General features: G+C 31.8%; 1 protein-coding gene across 1 annotated transcript; it reads right to left on the bottom strand.

Annotated features, from left to right (window-relative positions):
- Positions 1-52: 52 nt before the first annotated feature.
- On the bottom strand, positions 53-16,885 carry LOC106055060 (uncharacterized). Its single transcript, XM_056010178.1, has 13 exons — positions 16,727-16,885; positions 15,088-15,249; positions 14,323-14,547; positions 13,597-13,899; positions 9,611-9,782; positions 8,119-8,256; positions 7,291-7,409; positions 6,814-7,018; positions 5,774-5,920; positions 5,125-5,245; positions 4,626-4,738; positions 3,465-3,583; positions 53-1,995 (listed from the first exon to the last, which is right to left on the bottom strand). Exons 1-13 carry the CDS (start codon positions 16,783-16,785, stop codon positions 1,992-1,994), a joined length of 1,887 nt encoding a protein of 628 aa, XP_055866153.1. The 5' UTR covers positions 16,786-16,885; the 3' UTR covers positions 53-1,991.
- Between the last annotated feature and the right edge of the window lie 344 nt (positions 16,886-17,229).

The following is a 17,229-nucleotide window of genomic DNA, read 5'->3' as shown; positions in this document are numbered from 1 at the left end:
TAAAAAAACTTAGCATTTATAAAGAGAAAAAAAACAAAATGAAGGCCTAGGAATTTTTTTAATTTATTTTTTTTTAATGATAAAGTTTTATTTCCTTTTTAAAAATATAATAATGAAATAATATTTGTTCATGGGTTGATTTTTACATGAAATGAATGTATAAGACTAATGCAATAATTTCATATGTAAATAATAATCCTGTTCAAAGTTCATTTGTTGTTATAACACATCTCTATCATTTCAATTACAACTTACTTTGTCATTTTGTATAAATGTATTATTTTCACAAAAGTTATTGCAATAAATGTTTCTGATTACACTGTTTGTGGTTTATGAATCTAATAAAGGTGTCATGTACATAGTTCATATCTTATATTTGTGTGATATTCTTTCTTTCTTTTTTCATTTCTTAATTATTGCTTTTTTTTTTCTTTACAAAACAAATTCCTAATCAATAGATGCATAGTGTTTAACAACAATGAACCTATAGTTTAAACCTAGCAATAGTAAAACAAATTATCAAAACAACAATACAATGACAATTTTAGTTTTGGATAGTGGATCTCTTGATAAAATATTATCATCAAAATGCTATTAGATGTATAAAGTAGGTTTAAAAATATATATATTTGGCACATACTGGCTTAAATCTGTCTCTAGGAATGTGGTTTAAGTGACATTGGCAACAATGAGACTGTAACCAAGCATCATTAATTAGATTGTCAAAAAAACTTTACAAAATAGAAGTCACAGCAAAATGAACAATCACATTATAATAAATAATTACATTATCATTACATATTCATTACAGGTCACCCTCTTTTCTTAAAACAGCAATTTCCTTGTCTTTATGATACATAATCACATATTCATTACATGCTTATTGTGGTTTCTCTAAGTTTGCCTCCTAAATTTCATCGACAGTATACAGAATTAAAAGTAAAGTTCCCCCTCTCAGACCATGTGGTCTATAGGGCAGATGATGTAAAGGTCATTTGTTTCTATGGCCCACGAGAGTGTCATGTGGCCAGCACAACGACCAACCGCCTTTACTTTTCCCCAATTAATGTCAGGTACCTATTAGAGTTAGGTGAACTCAGAGGCGCCCAAAGATCCCAAAATTAAAAATTGCAGTCTTCACAAGGATTCAAACCTGAGACCACCGGTTCGGAAGCCAAGCTCTTTACCGCTCAGCCACTGTGTATACAGAATTATATTATGTCGAACTTTCTTTGCTAATAACTGAATGTTTCCAAAGATTAAAACAATAGACATTTAAGACATCAAACTGTCTTGACATGACTTTAATAGGTGATCTATTATTAACACTAAGCCTCACACAAAACAAACTTTTTAATTGAACTAAGCTGTACTGCAAGCAAACAAAACTTAACCTTAATTTTGCTTAAAAAAATAGTCTTGATCCAAAATTCATTAGCAATGACTGATTTGCATTAAATCTACACATAGGTGTAGTCCACAAATAGATACTTTCTCCAGATAAATGATACTTTCAAGGAAGTAGATCTTTGATTGGTAAAACTATAGAATTATTTATGTTCCAATTACTTTTTGTTAAAAACAAAATATGCTACTCAATAAGTTGAAGTCATGGTATAACACTTGCCAACTTGCAGCCTCTTGAAGATTCATATCATTTGTGGTTGCTTGAATACTATAAACAAGCAATTTTAATGTATCGCCTGATGAAATCAGCACAATTTTAGATTATGGATCATAGCAATATACTTGTAATGCTTTCTTGTGGTTTAAGAGAAATATTCTTTTAGGTTTAACAAACAAGCTGAACAGATAAACCACACAAAATTATCTAATACTCATATCTGTTGCATAGTTTATATATTTATGACATCAATTGGAAACCAACAGAAGCAAAAAAATAAGTATAGAAATATACATTTGTACATGTATTATGAATGTATGTAAAAGATACTCTGTACACCTGGTAATGCTGTCTTGTCTTGCTTTAATCACCTGGAAAGAAAAAAAGTAACTATTCCTTTTGTGTGTGAATTAAAGAAATCTGGACAGAGCTAATGGAAGCAATGGAAATAGAAAAATATTCCAATTTGGAAACTGTAGTTTCATTATCAATCAATTTATCTTACATTAGTTAAGCAAGATGATATATTCAACAGCCAATACCTACTTTTGTTAAGATCTGATGTGCATTCATTTGGCAATTATTTTTTTTTAAAGTATACTGGTATGTTACAGATAAACATCAAATTCTCGAATGTTGTCAAATTTATTCTAATTTATCTAATTTTTTTTAACATTTCCACAAACTAGAATTTGTTTTTAAAAAATTAAAATGAATAACTGACTTTAAAAAAGAAAACTTATTTCTTTTTAAGAAGAGAAAAAAAGACTCTTTAAACAAAAATAATTCTATCAACAAAGATGATCTGTTCAAGAATCTGTTTAATTGAATATTTCAGGCTGTTAGGTTGTTGTTTTTTTAATCTGCCAACTTCAAATGTGCACAATAAATAGAATAAGAATTAAACTAAGCTAAAACTAACATTGACACCCTACACTTCCTTACAAATATCAAATCTGTTACTCAAAACAGACAGAGGAGTAATATGACTCATTCCAATGTACAGTTCAAAACCAGTGGGGCATCTTTTTCTTAACTTTTGGCTCAATGGAAAGAACATCAAGTGAAGCCAAGTTTCTCTTTTTTTTTTAATCAATTGCAACTTTAAGAATGACTGCTCTGCTGAAACCAACTGTCACAGGCTAAGTGAGAAATAACATGCATGCATGCTCAGAAAAGTTGATAAAATGTTGTTTTTTTTTTTTTAGAAAGCCAAATCTCCTATTGAGCACAGACTTCATTTGTCTTTTGGTGGTTTCTTTGAAGGATTGCATCTCTGAACAATATTCCTTGGCAATATCAGCAGGGTAAGCTGAGACTAGAAGTATGGTGACATCATATAACTCTTTGTGGTTTGCACTTGAAATGAAACTGGGCATTAATGACTAATGCATGCTGACACTTTTTAATTCACATAAAATCTGTCATGAAATTGAGAAACAATGACATTGAAAGTTGGGTAAAATTTTGACTTCGAAAGTATGGTCTGGTATAGCACTTAGGATATTTGAAGGAGCTTTTTCTTTTCTTGAATCAGTTCTTACAAAAGTTTTTCTCGTCTTTGGTGTAAACCTCTTGGGCTCATGTGGGCCCTGATTGGTCATTAGTCATGGACCCAAGCACGATGAATCCCTTTGCACCTTGGTTGCTATGCAACAGGCTGAGGGCCCCTACTGGTTGTGGGCCTGGGTTCATTGAACCCCTTCACGCCACGGATAATACGTCACTGGGAATGAGGGCTACATCATAATCTTTACAAATTGACTTAAGCTTCGTAAGTGGTGCTGTAGACTGTGTACAAAGCTATACAGAAAATTATGAGGGAAAATTCTGTGTTTACCTGACTACCAAAGGGAATGGGTGACTAGACTCATCAGTTACTCCCCTTTCATACTCATCAACATCGGCCAAATCTTCATCTAGTGTTCTGGTCAGATGTTGCAGGAATACATCCAGTGCCTTGAGAATAAACAAAGTGAAGAAATTGTTTGTTTTATCGTGGAGTATTAACAATATATCAAAGCAACCATTCTAAAAATGGAAACCATTTGTAGAGTGCTGAAAATATAATAATGTTTGTTGATACGTTTTTGTATAGTCTAAGTAATGATTCCTGTATTTATTGGTTTAGCCTTAGCCAAGATGGTACATAATAAACAATATTCTAGAAAATGAATTCTACATTGCTAGAGTTTTTTCTTGTTTCTATTAGCCTTTATTAACATGGCTTAGCAGCAGTGGTATATGAAACCATGTGAGTATAATAAAGTTAGTGAAAATGATACCTATGAGTGACAATATGTTATGTTTGAACACAAATATATTAAACCAAAAGGTGTGCAGGAGGAAGGCAAGGTATATGTTAGTAAATTTCAATACTTAAAATTAATTTCATATTCCCTTTGTATCAAACATGCATATTATGAATTGAAATTCAGTTAATGATCAATTCTAACTGCTGTATTTGTTTGTATTTGTTGATTTTGTAGTGACCCTACCAAAACTTAGTCCCTAAGCCTAACTGTTCCCCACACTCACCCATTGGCCTCTTTCTTACAGTCTTTCTAGCTCTAGATCTAATGATGTTCAAGATTTGTTTTATCAAGCCAGCTCCCACCTCTCTTAATTGAAGTAAAATCCTTCTTCTCAATAAATTCTGACACCTAAGAGTCTAATTCAAACAAAATTTTGATCCCCTTAGTAATTATTAGAAGCCTAAACCTTCTGTAAATATATCTGGTTCATGTTTGTTGCAAAAATTGGTACAGTAGTCAGGTAGTTTTAATTACAGAGCCATACAGCTGCTTACTAAACGAATTAACTTTTCTTTTTTTTTTTATTCAATAAACATTCTGACAATTTAAATAATTGAATTATTTAATCTAGAATTTTTTCAATTACTATAAATAACTTCACTGATCTCAACTTACATCGCAAGTAGTTAAAAGTGATTTTTTCAAAAGGAAGGGGGAGAGTATACTATCAATACAGTTTTCCTTACCACATCAGACACAACTTTCTCATGAAGTTTTTGCAAAGGTTTACTTTTGACAGTTTTCTCTCTGTTCTTCTGAATGCTGAATATCTGTGCTAGCCCAGTGTTGAAGATCATATCTGGGGAAGGGAGGAAGGCAATTAATAAATAAATATGAATTCTCACTAATGAATTTACATGAAAACATACATAATGGCCCTGAAATCAATTTAGTACATTTTAGGATTCAATACAACAAAAATATTTTTTTAACTGTTTACAGAGACAAAGAAAATTAGTGTTTTAGTTAACAGTGTAAAGAAAAAAGTATTAACTTCACTACACATAATTCATTTCATATTTAAAACTGTAGCTTGTTAAAAAGAATAAAATTGATAAGTTATGAGTATAGTTCAAAATCTTATAGGCACATTTTCTTTTTCTTTGATAGTCTTAGTAAATATTTAAGAATAATTTATTTTTTTTTTAATTGAAGAGTTCCAAAAACGTGACAAATTTGTCTTACCATCTAAGAATTTATTTTGATGATCAGTTTCAGCCCATAGTTTGCCATGTTGAAACATCAATGTCACTAGATAATCTAAGATGACAGCATCTGCCAGTTTGTCATTGGCTAAAAGATTTACCTGAATTGGAAAATTTATAAGCTTTTCAAGTCTGTAACTAATTTTCAAACCATTTATTAATTCCATAATGACGCCAGACATCAACAGAAGCTAAGAGAATATGAATTTCTCATAACCTAAGCTAAATAAACAAAAAGTTATTATTTTATTGACCTCATTTTATAAACAAAAAGATTTGGTTTCAAAGAGCCATAAATAGACCTTTAACTTATTTCAAACATGACAAAGTCAATAGTGAAAACAGATTTAGTATTTTTCTTATTAATTATTTAGTTATTATTTCTTATTGAGATAAGACATGGAATAAAGTAAACTATCCTTATCAATTTGTTTTACAAATGGATTAAATATACATAAACAATAGTTTATTCAGTAGATCAAAGGCATGTTCTTGTTTTTTTTTTAGATGGGGAAAATCCAAGTGGGCTTTTATAATGACATATCTGTGCTCCTAGGTAATAAATGGATTAAATATAATTGTGAAATAAAACTTGTAGAATATATTTTTTTTTTTATTGAGAATCTTACCTCTTTAAATTGCCTTCTTAGAACTTTATCATCATAATACTGAATGGTTTCTCTGGCAACCACAATAGCTTCCTCTGTAACTTCAGGGGCAATGACTTGTGAATTGATGAAATCTTCTGCTATAATATCAAATGTCACTTCCTCAAGCTGAGAAAAATGAATCATAAAAGATGTAAGAGACTTTAAAAAAAAACAATTTAATTAAATGCACTGCTTATCGTGTTTTTATAAAATAAGTAGAATATACATAATCAACGCCTGACCTTCACAGGGTTTTCATTTTTTTTTATGTAGCAATTTTATTAATATATAGCTCTATAAAAATGTTTTTACTATATTTTACTGTATAAATATATTTAGTAAAATCTTTTTTACAGATGATTTTTTTTCTTTTAAAAACGACCAAAAGCATCAGTTTGGGGGAAGGAGTGGAGGTGCAAACACCCATTAGAGAGTGACCTGGAAAAATGCCTCCTTACAAAAGAAGCTTTTTGTAAAAAAAAAAAAACAAACAATGAGTGGCTTTACCTTGAATAACTTTTTTTCTTGCTACAAATAATTTTGCTTGAAATTTCATCAAAATCTACTAAACATTACACCATACTTTGTAACTTCCGCAAAAGATTCAGTTAAAAAGAGCCTTCAGTTAGGTACACACATTGATTTCAATATTGCTGTTATGCCAAGAACTTTTTGTTTTCAAGGTTTTGTATTATAGGCTATGCCAATTATTTCTTGTGATAATGTGGGGGGGGGGGGGGGGGGGGGTTTAATAGAAGTGAGCACATTTCACAGTAACTTAATATTCATTTTAAAGGTAATTCAACCCCTTGTAAAATAGTTTAATAAAATAAGGAAAAAACCAGGTTTGTTTTTTTTTTAAAGGGAAAAAAAAGGGGGGAGGGGGGGGGTAAAAGTTTACATTATGAGCCTACCATACTAGATGTCACCCAATGAATATGAATTCTTTTCATTGGTGAATAATTTAGGTACTATAACTTAATTATCTTTTTTAATGATTACATTCAAGATATACATACTAAGTCAGGAGCTATATCTCTGAGATAGTCAGACACAAGACTGGTAATAATGGTAGAAGCATATTCAGTCTGCAAGTGGTCCTCAGCCATGTCCATAATAGTCGACCGAACAACTTCTCTGGTGCCTTGCCTGACAACATCCTCAACAAGATCTGACAGGAAGTCCTCCAATGGATCTCTCTGTAGCAGCTTTTCATCCAGATAACTTTGAAGTAGATAAGAAATCATTCAGTTCAAAAATAATGGTAAGTGATAAGACAGACTGAATAAAAGAAAAAAAAATTAAATTTCTAAAATATATCAAATATTTTATATACTCCAAGAAAAGCTGTAGCTGTGTATAGAATGTTCACTCTCAGTAATTATCATAACATTTTTTATGCTGTTTTATTAATTAATTAATATCATTAAATCTCTAGTGTAAATTATAGAACAGTCTGATAATGCAGATTACAGTTAAATGTTTAATAGGCTTACTCATTGGCTAACTCTGAGACTGCCTCCCTGGCTATTTCAGTGGCCATCTCAGACACCTGGTCAGCCAGCAGGTCCTCACAAGTGTACAATGATGGGACATAAAGAGGGTGATGGTAGGGCTGAAAATCAATTAAGAGAAAAAAAAATTTAATTTGTATAAATGTCCATATAATTTTTAGCAAAACAAACATTTGAATCAGAAAGTAAAAATATTTTTGTAGAGAGACAATCCTTTCCCCCTGCAAAATCTCATGTGGCTAAAGAAGACAATCAATCTTAGAATCAAATGTAAAATTACAGTTTGTGCATTTAAAAGCATCAGTTGCCGTATTAGCCTTTTTCCTGCTTCTGGAGTGTTCCCTTTGACCAAAACGTCTCATTTATACTTGCCCTTGTAGTTTTTTCTCTCAGCTGTTGATAGCAGTTTTAAATTTTTAATGTAATTCATGCCTACATCAGTAATAGCAGAGGGCATCCACTAGCTTTTCTGCCCTCCAGTAGATCTCCATTCAGTTTGCCCTTTGTAAGTTGTCTCTAAGGCATCTCATGCATAAGCCATCCAAAATGCCTACAGTTGATAACAAGACTTATTGGTGATTTTATCTTGGCACTCTATTTTCAGGAGGATCCTCAGACAACAGAGGAGGACATTTTAAATGGAGCATTTTTCTCCTAATATATGTGGATGGTCCATGTCTCACTGACGTAAAGTTTTATATACAGGTTCAATAAAGTGGTAACATATTAAAATAAAGAAGACCAAAAAAAAAAATAAAATAAAAAGGGGGAATTATATTTGGCTAAAAGTTTTGTTAAACACCTGCTCACCATGTGTTTTATCTCATTCAGTGTATCAATAAGTAGGTCAGGTAAAATCTCTGTATTCAAACAATCCTGGATGAACCATTCACAATAGTCACTAGCAAACAGTGGGTGTTTCTTCCAGTGATTTAATGCCTCCTGTACCTAGAAATATACAAAATAAAGTTAAATTTACTAGTTCAATCTAATGACTCTTTCAATTTAAAAATAATATTAGATGTCTCTTGCAATACAGAAGTGAACACTGGAAAGTAATATACCATGAATAGTATAAAACCAAACTATGAATAGTATAAAACCAATAATTTGATCCAGAGATACAGGGTGCGTCAAAAAAATGTATACACACTTTGAACTGTCATAGACAATTTATTTCCCATTCTACAATGCTAAATTTCAGCATACGGAAAGCTTAATGTCTAATTGGAAAAATAAATTTGATTAATGTTACTAATGTTCAAACTGGTGGCCCTCAGCATCAATGCATTGCTGAGTACGAGCCAACATTGATTTCGTACATCGTACATTGTGGGAAGCATGGTCGAGAGGCTAAGTGCGCTTGAACTTGGCTTGTCTTGGCTACCTAGAAGGGGGCTCGAGGTTCGACACCGGACTCGGGCAGAGTTGCGTTTACTGAGCGCCTAAAGGCAGCATGGAAAACCAACTCCTAGATACCCCCTCCCCCCACCGGTCCACAAATGAGATTGGACCAAAGCGCTCTGAGCATGCTTTAAGCATGAAAGTAGCACTATATAAAAGCTATAATAATAATAATAATAATAATCGTACCAAAGTGTCCACTGAGATTTAGCTGTTGCACCAGCCTTGGAATGTACTCACGAAACTTGCCTTTCCTCAGAATGGCTAGCACACTACTGGTGAAGGCTGAAACAATTCCAAGACCGCAGTTCTGGACTCATCACTTGTAGCTGTACGAGGTCGCCCTGATCAACCTTTATGCACATCACACACTGTTCAATGAATTTCAAATTTGTCTCGTAGACATGTAATTGTAAACCTTGAAGGAGGTTCTGTACCATACTCATGTCTCCACTGTCTTCGAACCGCAGCTACATTCTCAAACTTCCAATACCACTTAATTATCTGCTTCCGGTCTTCAAAACTCAAACGCACGTCCGCCATGTTGCAGTTACTTTCTTGCCACTCCGGTACTGTGTGTGGTACAGAACAACCTTCACATTTATTTTTCTAATTAGACATTAAGCTTTCCATGTGCTGAAATTTAGCATTGTAGAACGGGAAATAAATTGTCTATGACAGTTCAAAGTGTGTATACATTTTTTGGACGCACCCTGTAGTAAAAACGTTAACAATAAAAAAAAAAAAATTCTATTATTGTTATTGGTATCTCTTATACTTCCCATTAAAAAATATTAATATTAGCATTCATCATACATTAAATAAATAAATATATATATATATACCATCAAGAACTTTCTTATCTTTACTGATTAATTAATAAATCTATGTAAGTTACCATTTCATCCACTTCTGTTTCTTCTTCTTCATCGTCCTCAGTGGGGACCTGGGGATACACCAATGGGACAGCAGGCATCATGGGATATGAAGCTGCATATACAGGAACCTGAGATTTGCTTCTTTTATGAGCTCTAGAATTTTTTTGTGGAGGTTCATGAAATCTCTGTTTCCTAACAAAAAATAAATTTAAATTTAAAAAGATAAAGTATTCTAAGAATAATGTAGTTCAAAATATAAATTGCTAAGATAAAACAAACAAAAAATGACAATAACAAAAATTAATTAATAAATGTCTAAATTTCAGCTTCATGCAGAATTAATTGCTAGGCTGCACAAGGACTGAAAAAACATTAATCAAATGAATAGTAACCAAAAATAGTCACAGAAATCATAAGATATCAAATAACAAGATTACAAAGAGAGTTTGTGTTACACAAACTCAGAGGCGGCCCCCGTCGAAGTCGGATCCCTGTCGGATCTGCATATTCGCAAATAATATTCAAGAGGTGATTTAATTTTGATGTAAAATGTTTTACACGTTTCGGATGTTCCTTCAGAGTTGAAGATAATTACTTCCTAGTCCAAACCTCCAGCAGGACGACGGGGGATGGGAGCGGGCAGGGTTTGAACCCTGGGCCATCCATAAATCTGAACGACAGTCCAGCGCGCAAACCGCACGACCAGGCAGCCATCCGATGGTCAAAAGTAATAATGTTTCAAAGATTCATTTGCCGTAAATTTAAATTTAAATTTAATAAAAAAATAGTAGATTAGTTTTAGTATATTAAAACATTACAATATTGATCAAAACGTTTGGAAATGAAAATCTACACTTTTTTTTTACACTTTAAGTTTAGAAATTGAAATTCTACATCTTAATCTAGTCTATTTTAGTCTAAACTAGATCTAGAAATTCTAGATCTAGACTCTAAAATAATTTTAATTAGAATATAAATCCAGATCTAGTTATACTGTAATAAAAATCTAGATCTAGTTTAAAAAATCTAGATTATATCTAAATCAAGATATCATTCCTTTTTTAAACGCGAGTCACATAACGAGGCTTAATAAACATTACTATACCGAGTTCTTTTTTCATTTCATTTGAAGAATTAATTCCATATAACGTCAGAGGGAAAAAAAAACACTACGTCACACGGCCTAGCTAGACTAAAAATCGCCTTCATCTATAAGAGCCATTTATCGAGTGTTCATAGACTTTGGTGCACCGAGTGCGTTCTTTAAGCATTTCATTTAAAGAATTCATTCCATATGACGTCAAAGGAAAAAAAACACTACGTCACACGGCCTAGCTAGAATAAAAATCGCCTTCATCATTACGAGCCTTTTATCGAGTGTTCATAGACATTGGTGCACCGAGTGCGTTCTTTTAGCATTTCATTTAAAGAATTCATTCCATATGACGTCAAAGGAAAAAAAAACACTACGTCACAAGGCCTAGCTAGACTAAAAATCACCTTTATCAACACGAGCCATTTCTCGAGTGTTCATAGACATTGGTGCACCGAGTGCGTTCTTTTAGCATTTCATTTAAAGAATTCATTCCATGTGACGTCAAAGGAAAAAAAAACACTACGTCACACGGCTTAGTTAGACTAAAATATGTTTTCATTAATACAAGCAATTTTTTCGAGGGTTAATAGACATTGGTGCACCGAGTGCGTTCTTTTAACATTACATTGAAAGAGTCCATTCATATGACGTCAAAGAAAAAAAATTCCATTACCTCACAATAGGCTAGTACCGGTACCATAAAAAAAAATGTCTTTATTTACACGAGATATTTAACGAGGGTTCATAGACATTGGTGCACTGAGTTCTAATAGATATTATTTAAAAAGGATCAAAGCCACATTGTTTTTGCGTTTTGTCTGTCAGTCGGTCTGTCCGTTATCTTGATATAAAAAAAACAACTAAAAGTTATTAAAAATTGATTAACCTTTATTTTACGTTTCAAAACATCGCAATAATTTTTAGGTATGAACACAATTGAAAAGTTTATATAATAGATTGTTCCGGATGTTTGTATAAATAGTAAAAGAAAAAGAGAATTTCAGATAAATGTAATACCGTTAATTAAATTTTTTGGATGGTCTCGTATAAAAATTAGATGTACTACAGCCACGTGGAGAGATTTTCATACCTTACTTTGGTGTTTGGATTCTGTTTTCCTTAAAAATCGGAACATAATATTAACGATAATTAGATTTTTTAATGTTTTAGGTAGAAAGTTAAATGTACTGTAAGAGAGTAGTGAGTTAAAATATTTTTCATAAAAATCCGTAAAAACATTATTTCGTAAATGAGAAGATTATTTGTTTATTAATTAGAAGAGGGAGTTCAAACAATTATTTGGCTTTAGTAGATTTTTATATAAATTCGGAAATTTCTGGCGACGATTTGTAAGAAACAAAATCCGGAACTTTCTTTATTGATTACAAAACTTCTATGTTATGTTTTACAAGAAAATTAAATGTCTAAAAAGTAATTTTCAGTAATCAATTCTAGTAAATTACTTTTTTTAAAAGCCTTATGCGATTTCAAACAATCATTAGGCATAATTCATGTTTTATAAAACAATATCCGGAACATTTTTACACTTAATGAAATATAAGTCAGTATAGAGATTATGATTTAGCATTAATATGCTATTTACATAAAAAACGGAACAACATATTATTGATAATGTGTTTTTGCAACGTTTAAGCATGGAAATAGAATGTAATATAAGTTAGAAGAGCAAACAAACATTTGTTGGCGTTGATTAGTTTTGCACAAAAAAATCCGGAACAATCAATTTTAGATACTTAAAACTATTGAGATGTTATGGGAGGAACATTAAAGGGTAAATCAGATTGTCAATAGCTTTTAGAGTTCTAGTTTTTTAAATCTAATCGTGACGGACAGACCGACCAACAGACAAAACGCACAAAAATAAGCTTCTTTTATTCGGATGGGGGCACTAAACAAAAAATAAATAAAATCTGATTTTTTTAAAAAGTTTAAGGAATTGGTTTAGCACCTGATCATGTTGCGACCTTACGCTACTGCACGAAAATCGCTGCATAAAAAGTCCATTTAAAAAAATGTGCGTTATATTTACATACAAAGTGCATTATTAGCCTTTATAAACAAACAGAAATGTTTTCTTTTAATTTTAGCAGCTAGTTGACCAGAAAAAACGTCTTTAACTATTATTTGTATTTGTTGTAAACATTTCCTGTACATTTTAAAAATATATTTGACTTAGTGATACTGAAAATACACAAAAATTGTCCATCTTTGTTAGCATATTGTAACATTGCCTCCCTTACATTTACGTAATTGTTTTAGAATTGGTGTATTTTTATGAAAAAATCGCTTGCATAATTAATTTTATAAATTAAACGGTTTGCTTTTAGAAAACCAAAAGTAGCCGTTGCACCTAAACTTTTCAAGCCGGATTTAATGATGAAATAATATTTTTCATATCTCTTCTAGTTTTCGAGATCTGAGTGTGACAGACGGACATTTTGCACAAACCTAATAGCGGCTTTTTCCCCTTACGGGGGCCGCTAAAAAAAGGTTGTGTTTCTGATGTTGAGTAGGTCTCAAGTGTTTAATAAAAACTCTCTTTTAAAAGTTGGGCCAGTTTACGGCATTGGTTCAGGGTTCTTACATTTCATGTACCAATTAGGGTCAGTTTCTTCAAAATGAAAGGCTTGCCATGAAAGAAGCATTAGATGTCCTTTTATATTTGGTCCAACACCATCATCGGGGGTTGGCTGTCCTTGCCATATGTAAAATTATCTTTATGCTTAAAGTTTTATCGGTTTATGTAGCATATTTGTAATACCTTGATTGCTTCAAAAGTATACATGTAAAAAAAAAAAGTCATAGATTTTTTCTGCATGTCTGGATATCTTCTGTAAAATTAATTAGGACAGTGGAAGATTTCATACAAAATTACCAAAAAAGTCTTACTTTTCAGATCTATTGTCTCGTAACCGTTTCACTTTTCTGGCATCTTTAGGTGGAGGTGGATAATAGACAGGAAATGGTGCACCATAGACTATCTGAGGAGGAAAGTAAGGCTGGGATAGGTTTGGGTAGGGATGGGAAAGGTTGGGATAGGGCTGCGGCTTAACTTTCCTAGCTGAGTTCAATGGAGGCTTCTTTTTTCTTTTCGTGTGCTTCCTGACATCTTCCTCCTCAACGCTCTCCACATCAACGTCATCTTCAGAGTCATTGCTGTCATCCCCCCAGCTGTCATAGTCATCTGTTGACCTGACCAGGAATAGATCGACAAAACAAATTTATGATGAGAGCCAGGAAAAGAAATTTTTAAGTCCAAGAGAAGAGTATTTAGCTGCAAATGCCAACTGAAATTAAATTAAATTATAAGCATGATAGCAATGCACCAGGCTAAATGCTATTAAACTATAAATCACATGAACTTTTTATCTCCATTACTAATCCTTTCAAAACTTATTAAAGTATTACAAAAAATATATTTCTACAAAAAATAAAATACATCTTTTATAACACAATCTCCGACATTTATTTCTATATAAAAATGAGTTGAATTTTTTTCTTTATTGCTGCACTTCACAAAAAAAGAGGAGTAACAATCAAAGCAACCTTTAAAGGATCAATACAAATCAAAAAAGTGTTTCAAATTTGTCGTCTTATTTGAATAAAAAAAATTACCTGGGTTCAAAGGCCAACTTTGGTTTCAATGGTGGAACTTTTTCTTTCAAGACCTTTTTTGGTTTTAATAAAGGAACAGAATGATTTAAAGTCTTTTTAGTTTTTTTTGGTGATAAAGTTTCATGAGGGGCCTCCCTATTTGGCTTAAGTGGAGGAACAACTTCATATTTCTTGGGATATGTTACATCTTTAGCTGACAATTTGATATCTGGTTCTGGTGTAAGCCTGCAAATAATATTCATTATATCATATGAACACAAATATTTTTAAATAACAAATATTAAAAGTTATGTGTGATATTAAGTGCTTTTAAAAAAATTACTTTGTAATAAACTTTGCTAAATTCCTATTTCATGAATTAACCCACATTTCTATCCAACTCTAGGTCAAAGATGGACTTTATTTAGATAATTACAAAGTAATTTATTACTATTCCTTATTTACAAAAAAAAAAATATAAAAAAAATAAAGAGAGAGACAATATAATAAATGTATATATATTGTAATGAATTTAATTCCAAAGATTAAAGATAAGTGCAGTGTTTAACATCAATATACAAACCCAGTTGTGACCTGCATATTTTTCCAGATCTGATGCAGTCAAAGTCATTGCTCGTTGGTGAGAAATATATATACATATATTCCCACAACGAACAATGGCTATAATCAATAGCTATAACCAAAATAGAATAAATCCATCCAAATACATCCCAACTACATGTTCTAGCCTTTCTATATTTTAATTGCTACATTTGTTCAACATACTTGGGTAAATATGGTGATGGAGTCCTTCTGTACTTCCCAAAAAGAGGATGTGAGGTTGCTCTCTGTCCCGGGAAACCATTGGGTGTTTTTCTTCTCACTCCTACCACTGGACTTGGTCTTCTCTTTCTGCCAGAAAGCAGATCATGTCTAATCTTCAGCAACCTGAAATATTCACAGCAAAGTTTACTCTACACAGTGGCAGACGGATGAAAGTGTTAGAAAAAAAAAAAAGATTTTTTAAGAACGATGCCCATTTGACCAATTATTACCTCAAGTTTTTTTTCATTGAAAAGGTTGAAGGTCAGAGTGTGTGACATATTATATGTTGTATGAATTTTTTTTTTTCTTTTATGGAGAGTAAGTTTCCTTTTGCCACTAACTAAAAAAAAAAGTTTCTTTTTGCCACCATAAGCTAATAAATTTTAGCTTAATAACTGATGCCAATACAATTAAGTTTATTTATGAAATTGACTATCAATAAAGGACATGTCAAGCAATGGCGGGCTGCTTGGTCATATAGAATGCACTCTGTACTGTTGCCTCAATGGGCCCAAGTTTAAATTCTGTCGGTTCATGATATTTGGACTAAATTCATAATAGTACAAAATTTTTTAAAAAATTCCTGAGCTATTCTAGTAAGATCTATCTATAGTGATACTATATAATATGTTAAAAACCTCCACTTTCAATATAGTTATAGGCCTCTCCTTTTGTGCTTGCCCTCTCAGCTCATGACATGACAATTCATAAATTTTATAGTTTTGTTGACTTGTAAAGTGTAATTTGTAAAAAAGCACAATTATGCTCAAGTAAATTTTATATGAGATGGACATTGTTCTGAATAGCTAATATGATTAATTAAACTGTATAAAGTGTATAGCATAGCACTTATCTACTTATGAGTCTTTATGGCATGGTCATAGGTAGGCTTTCATAACAGTTTCATTTCTGTTAGTACTTGTTTTACTATAACTAGGGCCTAATATAGGTCTAATCAGTCTAATGATCTAGCCTTTAGAAATTCTAGTTGTAGGAATATTATTAGAGATAGATCATTCTAGTCATTCTAGAATCTAGAGCATAGATCTAGTAAATTCTAGTAGTAAAAAAAAAGTATAGGGTCTATTATATATAATTATATATTTAATAATATATTATTATTATATACTTTTACTTTTTTATACAAATAACAATTATTCATATATATTATATACTATTATAAATAATAATCTATTTATATATAATTAATTATTATATATAATATAGTTAATATAGAAGTCCATATTGGACCATATAAGGGAGCTCTTGTTCACTTTTGCTGGCCTAGACTCTAGAGTTCCAAGAGCCGAAGGCTCAACTCTTCCTGACAGTCAGTGACAGTACTTTAATAACTTTAAGACTTAGAATTAGATCTAAGACTTAAAAATAAAAGAAGAAGAATCAGAATGAGAGAATGATATAATAATAGATAGATCTATTTTTAAAAATTTAATCTAGATCTATATAATAATATTTAATATAATATTAAATATTAATATATAATTATTATTATAATATTATATATTATATTGAATAATTTTCTAGATCTAAATTTGATTTAGATTTCGTCTAGATAAAAACTTAAATTAATTAAACATACGAATCTTGATGTTCTTTCCAAAATGACTCTTTTTCGATTTGTTGAATATCGCCTGTCATATTTTCTTCGATATATCACATTGGCATCCTAAAGTGTTTGTTTTGAGACACCATGTTGTTTACATATATATAGAAACGGTCCGGAAACTTATTGCGCCATCTGTATTTCCAGTGGGAGTTAATTCTTCACAATTCTAAAAACTCTTCTATCAGTCTCACAGACCTATATATATGTCTATTCATTCATGTACTTATTTCAGCGGTTCCTACAGATTTGAGAATTGCCCAAACCTCCCGCAGGACGACGGTGTACAGCAGTGTTCGAACCTGGGGCCCATCGAGACCCCCGAATGGCATTCCAAAGTTCATATCACACAACCAGGCAGCCATACATTCGCGCTGCCTCAAGAGCAGGGGTTCTCAAACCTTTTTGAACCGGTGAACCGTTAACATAGTCGAATCTTACCCACGGACTCCTTATTTAAAAAAAAAAAGCTACATAAA

Source organism: Biomphalaria glabrata, chromosome 14 (genome assembly GCF_947242115.1).
Source record: "Biomphalaria glabrata chromosome 14, xgBioGlab47.1, whole genome shotgun sequence".
NCBI lineage: Eukaryota > Metazoa > Mollusca > Gastropoda > Planorbidae > Biomphalaria > Biomphalaria glabrata.
The sequence above is the reverse complement of the archived record's forward strand: the minus strand, read 5'-3'. Positions and strand labels throughout refer to the sequence as shown.

What these genes read in the sequence shown, in the direction of transcription:
- LOC106055060 (XM_056010178.1), bottom strand. Translation starts at nt 16,785, where the DNA reads ATGACAGGCGATATTCAACAAATCGAAAAAGAGTCATTTTGGAAAGAA. An exon ending in CCATCACCATATTTACCCAA is followed by an intron (nt 14,548 to 15,087) that starts GTATGTTGAACA and finishes TATTATTTGCAG; the next exon opens with GCTTACACCAGAACCAGATA. An exon ending in AGAAAGTTGTGTCTGATGTG is followed by an intron (nt 3,584 to 4,625) that starts GTAAGGAAAACT and finishes TTTATTCTCAAG; the next exon opens with GCACTGGATGTATTCCTGCA.